General features: G+C 29.9%; 1 protein-coding gene across 1 annotated transcript in view; it reads right to left on the bottom strand.

The window, feature by feature from the left end:
• The window catches only part of LOC114297770 (14-3-3-like protein), a 2,860-nt gene extending 2,507 nt beyond the window's left edge, over positions 1–353 (bottom strand). The window contains exon 1 of the mRNA XM_028242242.2: positions 1–353. This exon is cut by the window's left edge and continues 386 nt beyond it. Within this exon, the coding sequence (XP_028098043.1) occupies positions 1–103 (103 nt within the window). The 5' untranslated portion in view covers positions 104–353.
• Between the last annotated feature and the right edge of the window lie 9,989 nt (positions 354–10,342).

The following is a 10,342-nucleotide window of genomic DNA, read 5'->3' on the forward strand; positions in this document are numbered from 1 at the left end:
AGACCTTCTCCATGAACTCCACCATTTCTTCGTAACGCTCGGCCTGCTCGGCCAGCTTCGCCATGTACACGTTCTCTTCGCGCGTCGATGGTGCCACCGCCATGGTTGGATCTTGAAGTCTGTGAGATCTGTGGTTTTCAGAGGGGGGGTTTGATTTGAAGGAAAGAGTTTTAGAGAGAGAACGAGAGTGTTTTTAGAGAGAGAATAAGAAAAAAAAAATTGGGCGGAGGAGAGAGAGTGGCGGAGGCGGAGAGAGTGGTTTTAGGCCTTTTGGGGGGGAATCAGGTGCGAACATTGTACGGGTATTTTTGCGTGAGACTGCCGCCCCGATCCATCACATCGTTCAAAGCTATGAGATTCAGCGGCAGTGATGGTTTTTGGTTATGGTAAAAAATTATTCACTAGGCTTGTTTGCAGTGTTTTGAAAAGAATTTTCAAAAAAAATTATTTTCTTATATTTTTTTTTGTGTTTATTGAATTTTTTAATATTTTAAGTAATTTTTTTAAAATTTTTTAGACACACTCACTATAAATATACTTAAAAAATAATTTTCGTGAAAAAATTTACTAAATATCAAAAATATAAAAAATATGAAAATTCAGTATATTTTTTGTATTTATTAATTTTTTAAAATATTTTTTCATAATTATTTTATTTTTTAAATATATCTAAATAATGTTCATCTAAAAAAATAAAAAATAAAAACACTTAAAAATATTAACTAAAAATAAAAAAATACAAAAAATAAAAAAATTTAATTTTAAAAAAACTAAAACTAAATATACTGATTATAAATTACCATATCATTTATATATATATATATATATATATATTTTATAAAAATAACAAAGACTGAGAACTCTAAATTTTGAATTCTAAACAAAATTTTAGTAATGTAACAAGGTAAAAAAAAAAATCTTAAAGTTAAAATATCACATACTCTTCTAAAGGTCTTTTAGAATTCATGTTCTAAAACTCCAAAATATTTTTATTATAGAAAATAAAAAAGTGATTAAAATAATCTATTGTGAAAAATATGAGTAGTTGGATTTCGGATCAGGTGTATGTATGACAGATGGGAATGTAGCTGGCAATCATTTGGGCTACAAACTTCGAGCCTTTAGGCCCAAATGTGCTTTAGGAAAATGTCACCTTTGTTTGGTTTAATTCTCAAAAATATAATTTTTAAAATATAATTTTAAAATTTTGTTTTCACTCAAAATTATTTATTCTCCCTTATATATTAATTAATTATTCTTTTTCTCTCTTCTCTTATTCGTAATTACTTTTTTTATCATATATATATCTAGGGCTGCTCGCAGGTCGGTTTTGGCCGGGTGCGGGTCAAAACCGACCCGACCCCCACTTATGCGGTTGGGGAAAAATGGACCCGCAACCGCCCGCAATGCGGTTCGCGGTTTGTGCGGGCGGGTGCGGTTCGGTTTGCGGTTTAGTGTGTGTGTGTGTGTGTGTTTTTTTTTTTTTTTTTTTTAACTTAAGCAAATTTGACATTTTTTGTTACTTTCTAAACACTTTTTTTTTTTTAGAAGAGTTATAAATTAAATTACAAGATATACAATTCATGATCATAATAAATAGTCCACATGTTAGATAAGATGATATGGAACCATGCTTGAGGATAGTAATTAATCTTCCTCCTTAGCTTGCAAAAACAAACCCTTAAAAGTCAAACTAGTAACACTAATTTTAATAGTGGATTAATCTTCACTGTTTAATTTTTAATATGCAATAATGTGATAATAGAATGACAATTCAAAATATCATATTTAACTGTGTCTACTAGACTAATGGATAGGGGTGGGCAACGGTTTATCCGATCCGCAAAAACCGCCCAACCCGCCCAATCCGCACACAAATGGGCGGTTTCGCAAATACAATGCGGGCGGATGCGGTTTGAAATATGGCATCTTTGCGGGTTGCGGGTTTAACCCGCACCCGCAAGAAACCGCCCGCACTTTATTTATTTATTTATTTTTTTATCTTAACTATTGTTTTCATTTTTATATCCCACCTAAATATTTTTGTCCAAAACAAAACACCATTTATTTTTTAAACTTACTCTAGCATTACATTTGCTAATAATATTATATCAACTGAAACTGAATAAATACTTATCATATTATTATTGTTATATAACTGAACTTGTCCCGGATGAAGTGTGATTTGAAATTTTAAATTCCTTAATGAATATGGAGTTATAGTTTAGGATTTTGAAATATATGCTTGTGTTAATTTATGAATTGATTTAAGATTTTGAATGATTTGTTTGTATTACGAATTGATTTTGTTGTATTTTTAATTTTATAAGTTTTAATTCATTAATTATTAAGTTGGAGCATTTTAGAAAATGGGGAGAAAATGACCCAAAATAAATATTTACAAAATGAGAAAAAAATAAGGCTCAAAAATAATTTTTTGAAGCAAAAAGTCCAATCCGCAAACCGCCCGCAACCGCCCGCACATCCGCGAACCCTACCCGCACAAACCGCAAACCGCACTGCGGGCGGTTGCGGGTTGTCTTTTCCCCAAACCGTATAAATGCGGGCGGGTCCAAACCGATCCGCAAACCGTCCAAATCCGAACCGCGAACACCCCTACTAATGGAATATAATGATTTTTTTTTTATATATATAAATAAAAGTTAAACTAGTAACACTAATTTAAATATCATTAGATCATGATAATGTATATAAGTGCCCATATAATAAATTTTACTTTCATCCAAAATGTAAAAATAAAAATAATAACTAGTTATCTCCATCCATCCAAAATGCAAAAAATAATAATAATAACTAGTTCTTTTTTCTTTAAAAAAAAAAAAAAATGCGGGTTGCGGGCGGGTCGGGTTCGACCCGAACCCGATCTTTTACCAATTTCTTGACCCGCACCCGCCCGCCTACCTACATCGAAACCGCCCAAAGCACTGCGGGTAGGGTAGGGTCGGGCGGTTTGTGCGGGCGGGTGGGTTTGTTGCCCAGCCCTATATATATCTATCTAATTATAACAAAATATCAAATCATCTTAAACTTCCTAACTCTAAAATTATTTTTAAACTATACAACTAAATAAACTAAAAAAAATTTCTAAACTTTCTCCTCAATTTTTTAAAAAAAATTTATCTCAAAACACAAACTAAACACACCCGTTATGTATTCCAAATAAATTATTAAATTTTTTACCAAATCTTTTATATGAGTGTAGGATCTACACAAATCACATGTATGTGGGCCTCACACTCATGTGAAAAATTTGATAAAAAAATTAATAATTTATTTAAAATTCCTAATTTAACTCGTTTATGCAATAGGCAAATCATATATATATATATATACACATCATTAAAAATAGCATATTTTAAAAGTTTTTCTTATTTTTTTTAAAAGCCACATTGGTATCAAATTTTTTTTTTGTTATTTATATATAAGGTTTTACATTAATTTAATTTTAATTATAATAATCAATTTTATATGGATTTTATTTAAGAAATAATATTTTTTATATATTTTTCATTGTTTATTTAATTTTATCGTGGTTAAATTTCTTAAATATAGTTGATATTTTAATTTAATTATTATGATATTTTAAAAAAAAATTATCTCGATATACAAATAAATAAAAAAAATAAAATGTGTTTAATAGTATCTATCGCAGGGATTAAATTAATTTTTATTTTTATTTTTTTATCTATTTTATTGATGTGTTAATATTATTTTTTTATTTACTAGGAAATTATTTATTACAAAATATTTATATTTAATTTAAATTTTATATACCTATATACAATATGTATGAATAATTCAAAAAGAATATAAAAGAAAAATATTAATATTCGACATAGTTAATTTATGTAATTTCTTCTTAATCCAATCACAACATATTTATATTTAATCTTTTAAATAAATTTTGTATGATTTTATTTCTACATATTTTTATTTTCTAAATAAATATAAAAATAAAAATAAAATAAAATAATTAGAATCACTTTTAGTTTTATATTATTAATTCTCTTTCTAATTTAATATTATTTTTAATATGAAATAAGCGTTTATTTTACTATCTTATAATTTAAAATATATATCATATAAAATTATTATATGATAATTGCACTTTTATAGCACAATAAAATTAAAATTATCAAAATAAATATATAATTTAACTGAATTTATTAAATATAACTATTCAAGTAATACTTTTATAGAACGATAAGGTTAAGATTATGAAAGTAAATTTTGTAACACATATCATAGTATAAAATATCATTACATTAATTAAAGTTAACTCTATTGTAATTTTATGTCAGACATCATATTTCTAGAAGTGATTTACATACACGTATAACGCCCAAATTGATATTCATTGATTAAAATAATGAAACTCAATATTTGTTTTTGTTAAGTTTTTAGAAGATAAATTAACAAAGGTCAAATGATAAATAGTGTAAAGTATTATTAAAGAATAATGATTCATCGAAAATGATTGTGTATATTTAAGGCACCTATTGATGTTTCCTGAATAATTTTTAAATAAAATTTTTAAATTTATAGTATTATTGATAATGCACTTTCATGAACTTTGCCAGAAAAAAATATGCAAAAATAATTTCGCTTAAATAAAAATTTTATAGTTATTATTTTGTGTCACATAATTAATCAAAATTTATTTGAGAACTAAAATTATTAAGATTATAGAGTTTTTGTGCATAATTTCCTTTGAGGACAATGTTTATAATTTGAATTTATAATTTTTTAATGTATTAATGTAAATAACTCTTCTGATCTTACTGATATAAGCATAAATCTTACATTTGAGTCAACCCACTTTAAGCACTTTCTCGTATAATAAAATACTTAAATATTGTCATATAAAAATATTATAATGGATCATAATTAAATATCACTTGAAACATAATTAATGATCTGATGCACTACTTCAGACATAACTAAAAACATAAGAAGTTAGCAAATACATTTTCGATTAATAACCAAAATAATACACAATGAGTTATAACTAAATCATAATTTGTATATTATAGAATTTTTCATTTTTTTTTTCCAGAAAAAATATTTTGATACAAGTGAACTTCATGATTTTTTATAAATTTAATTAACACAATGAGGATTTGATTTCAGGTTGAGAATATACATTTAAAAAAAAAAATTTAAAAACATTATTTTTATGAACTTATTTTAAATAGGATCACAAATAGTGACAAAAAATTTCAGTAGCCATTAATAAATCTATTGGTATTTAGTTTTTTGAGAATATACAATTAATTTTGTATTTTAAAAATAAATTATCATGCATCATACACCTCGAATCCGGATCCTCGGTCACACTTCAGTGCCGTGCATTCCTGTTGCCCTCCCAAACGACGTCGTTTTGGAGGTTTTTTTTTTTTTTTTTTTCTTCTTCTCTCTCTTTCTTTCTTTCTTTCCGAATCCAACGCTAGTATGTTGCTCTCTCTCTCTCTCTCTCTCTCTCTCTCTCTCTTCCTTGTAATAAAGTTTGCAAAGTTGTGTTAATATGGGTTTATTGGGTACTGTTGGTAGAGGTGGAGGACAGAGGCGGTGGAGATTCCAGCGGCGGCAATTTGGGGGATAGTGAGGTGAGGGGATTTGGAGATGGCGACGGCGGCGATGGATTTCATGGGTTGGACGGGCATGGGGGTGCCGAAGAGGAGGCAGGTGGAGATGTTGTAGAGGGAGGTGAAGATGAGAGTAGTGAGGTTGCCGACGGAGCCCCCGAGTTCGGACCAGATCGTGGTTTTGAGGCGGAGGTTGGTGGCGTATGAGAGAGTGGTGAGGCGGTGGCGCCACCGTGGAAGGCCGAGGAGAGGGGTGGTTTAGGTCGATGATTGTTGCTCCTCTTCCTCCTCCATGTCTCTCTCCAATTCAATTTGCAATCTGAAATGAGGAGAGAGAGAGAGTGAGAGAGTTATCTTCTGTTAACTCTTTCTTTTCTTTTTCCTCTTCTTCTTTCTTATTCTTCCTGGTTTTCTTCTTCCTGGTTTGCCTTTATCGGACTTCAATGGTGGGAAGATCAATTCTAACTCTGTAAAAATTAGAAAAAACAGAGACACACACACAAAAAAAAAAATTAACTAAGTGCTTCAAACACCATTACATCAACAACCCAGATCAATTTACAATCTTAAAATCCCCCCCCAAAAAAAAATTTGAGATTACCTGTCAATGTGTTTCTTGAGCTTCAACAAGAACTTCTCATTGTCATCCTCTGCGATTTTCACAAGCCTCTCCAGCAGATTCTTTCTCTCAATCACTCCAAGCTTTTTGATGTCAATCTCTCTTGCATGGCCTTGTTCTTCAGTCAAAATACCTCTCTGAATCCTCTGATAAGTGGGTAATTTTTCCAGAGTAGCCCATTTCAGAGCTTCTTCGTCGTCTTTATCGCAAAAAGATTTTGAGAAAACTTCTCCGCCGCTGTTCCTCCATATGTTGAAACTACTCAAACGAGCACTACTCACTCTCAGTATATTATCACCACCCTCCATTGTCACCAATGTTTCTCAAATTTCTTTTGAGAAATTTGATTGAATCTTTGATGTGTTATTTTTATTTTTTAGAGGAGAAGAACAGATGGTTATCTTTTGGTGTGTCTCTGCTTCTAGGTGTTGGATAGTGGGTATCTTTCTTTGTTTCGTGTTGTACTTTGGTGGGTAACAAGGAAGAGAGAGAGAGAGCAACATACTAGTGTTAGATTCGGAAAGAAAGAAAGAGAAAGAGAGAGAGAAATAAAGAAAGAGAGAGAAGAAGAAAAAAAAAAACCCTCCAGAATGACGTCGTTTTGGAAGGCAACAGGAATGTGCAGCACGGAAGTGCGACCGAGGATCCGGATTCATACGCCTCACCTACTGGTTAGTAGTTTGATAGCTAACGATCATGATAACAAATTAACTTTAAATATATTTTGAAACTGGACAAGTTTTTAAGTTGAATTTAACTCATTTACTAGTCATTTACTGGTTTGCCACTGTTTTTAGAATAAATAATAAATATATCTTTTGAGATTTATTTAGAATTAGCATAATATTTGTTTTATGTATGGGTATAAACAAATAATTAAAAAATAAATTTTAAAATTAAATAATAATATAAAAATTAAATAATAATAAATTTTAAATTTTATTAACAGAAGTTTTTTTTATTCTTTATGTCATTAATTATGCGTTCTAAATTCTTAATAAAAAAATACATGTCATAATTTAATTGGTAAAAATTAAAGAATAAATTGAAAACATTAATTTTAATTTATCATATGATAATAGTAAATTACATTTGTCAAAATACTAATTTTTCTGTATTTTGTAAAGCCTAAAAATTTGTCTCATCATGCATTAAAATTATAATTTATCTTATGTCATAACTCTTACATAAAATGAATTAGAATTGACTTGTGGTGTTAAAGTTTGCCTAGAAATTAGTCGATTCAATATTTATGCCAACTTAACTTTCAATTAATTTTTAAAAATCGTCTTCATATATGCACAACGTATAAATCGTTTGACTTATTTATTTATTAAATTGGTAAATAGATATTTGTAAATATTTTTTATAATAAAAATAAAAAATATGGATATATTTTATGAATAATTATTTAAAATTTTGAACTTAACTAAAAATATATATATTTATGTTTAAAACGATTAAATGAATAGTTACATATATTTATGTATGAAAAAATTACCTAAGATAGAGTCGCTCTAAATTATAGGTCATATTCTATCCCTAATCGTACACTTAATCTAAAAAATTGAATGGTTAATTAGTATAAATATTTTATAATAATAAATTTAAATTTTATGTTTAAATTATATCATAGTTTATTAGGTCGTGACTGATATGAGTTAGTTTGGGGGTTTTAATATTGGATTAAACACTACAAAGTAGTCTAAAAACAAAAATTTGATGGTAAGTGTTACCCAAAAGGCAACCTAAGAGGGGGGTTAAATTAGGTTTTTACAAATAAAAATAATAATAGCCTAATAAAAATTATGACTAGCACAATAGATAAATATAGTTAATGAAATAAAAATAATTAAAACAAGTGTTCTAACAACTATGTCAGTTAATGATTTTAGTACAGTGAAAATGTGAAATATAGTTATGGCAATTTAAATAAAATAAAGAGATGAAGGAGAGAGAGACAAATAAGTTTATAGTGGTTCGGCTTTAACTCGGCCTACGTTCACTCTTCAAACTTTACTTGAGATTTTTCACTATATTCTAGCTTCACAGGGTGCTAGCAACCTTTTCATACATGGAGCAATCCTCCACAGATTTTTCACAGACTTTTTAAGTCAAGAATACTGAGTGTACTACACTCTTACAAGGTTGAAAAGAAGGTGTTATTGCTTTCACAGAAAGTTACAAGAATTATCTCTCAAAGATAGATATAAAAATGAAACTCTGGTTTTTCTGTAAACCTCACACAAGAAAAATGGGCTTAAAGCTATACGTCCAAGTGTATAATTTCTGAAAGAGGATGTAAACAAAAATTGAAGAACACTTCTCAGAGAAATTTTCAGAGAATAGATGTGAATGATTATAAATTAAAGAATATTTTCAGGTTTTTTTTTTTGTAACTTGTTTACATTAGAGGGTTTGGTATATATAATGAAACTTATAGCTGTTAATAGCTGTTTACAGCTGTTTATAGCCGTTGTATTCATTTGAATATCCCACTCCATCATTACAAATTTGAATATCTTCCACTTGAACCTTTTGAACTGCTGTTGTGCTGGGCTGTTTGAGTCTCTGTTTTGGGCTGTTTGAACTTTTGATTTAATCAAATATTAAATACATTCTAACAACATTTAAGATAAAGGTTTAGGTGAGAAATAATGGGACAAAATAAATTTTGATTATATTTTTCTTTTTCAAATAAATCATCAAAATAAATTTTGATTGTATTTTTCTCCTCCAAATAAATTAAAACATAATTAAATAAATCATCAAAATAAATTTTGATTCTATTTTTCTCTTCTAAATAAATTAAAACATAATTAAATAAATCATCAAAATAAGTAAGTCTAACAATCTCTCCCTTTTTTGATGATGGTACACAATGATGTTTTGATTTGATTTGTGAGTAAGAAAAGCTTCCCCTCAAGTCATGTTCCCTGAATTCATTTCTAAATACATAGGTTAGCACATGTATAATAAATAAGTTTTAATTAGAGACATGATATGAGACTAAGATATCAAACTATAAATACATAATTATCAGATTAGTTTTCAAATAATACCATAATTTGAAAATAATACCATATTACATAACATCATAACAAAATAATACCATAATACATAACATCATAACAAAATAATACCATAATACATAACATCATATAATTTCTCCCTCTGTGACATTATCAAAAGAAAATCATGGGTCAGAATCTGGAGGAGGAGGGGGAAAATGATAGTGATAAATGGTATCTATACAATTCAAAACATATATATACGATTCACGCTCCTCTCTCTGTTCCGTCGAAAATCGCGTCGGACTTGCATCATCGCTTTTGCGTCAGCCGACTAACAAAAGTGAGACAGGTCAATCAACGGGCTCAGCTTTCTCTTCCTCTTGTCTCCTTTTCCTCCGTCTTCTTCTTAATCACGTTTTTCTCCTTCTTCTTTTTCATTCGCTTCCATCTCTTTCTTCTTCTACGTGAGAGAGATAGAACAGAGAGACTGAGCAAAGCAGAAAGACTGCCAAAAACGACCCTCTTGTTGATTACATCTCTCTCTTCTACTTCATGGCCTCGTCCCGTCCCCTTACTCTCTTTCGGAACCTGAATGATCCCGTAAGCATTGTTGGGCTGAGTGCCTCGGCTCCTACTCTTCCCAACCTTTCTATGATGCCAATTGAGCAAATAATGGCAGCTCAAGCAGACATTGAAGCCAATCATTTCGCACTGACGTCCTGTATGGAGACAGTGACTGCAGTCACAAAATTGGCTTACCGACTGCAAAACAGAACGAGTGAGCACCACTAGGTCAACGCCCAACTTTCGCTGCTTCAGCACATGTACAAGGATGCGCGAGCAGAGATTTGCGTACTGAAATCCGAAAATAAAGAGCTTAAACGAAAGACCACCTCCATGGCTCGATTTGGAGCAACGTTGTTCTTGGCCTTTGATAATCAGCGGGGAGTCGTTGCTCTCGACGAAAGCACGGGGGCAGGGCCTTCAAGGGCCTCCCAAGGTGATAAAAAGAGAAAGAAAACGATGAAAAATGCGAGTAAGTAAGATCGGCGTATGGCCGTAAAAAAAATGAAGGGTTTTTTTTTATGTAAATATGTTTATTT

The sequence above is a fragment of the Camellia sinensis genome, chromosome 6, assembly GCF_055761805.1.
Source record: "Camellia sinensis isolate YWXY chromosome 6, ASM5576180v1, whole genome shotgun sequence".
In the NCBI taxonomy this organism is placed as follows: domain Eukaryota; kingdom Viridiplantae; phylum Streptophyta; class Magnoliopsida; order Ericales; family Theaceae; genus Camellia; species Camellia sinensis.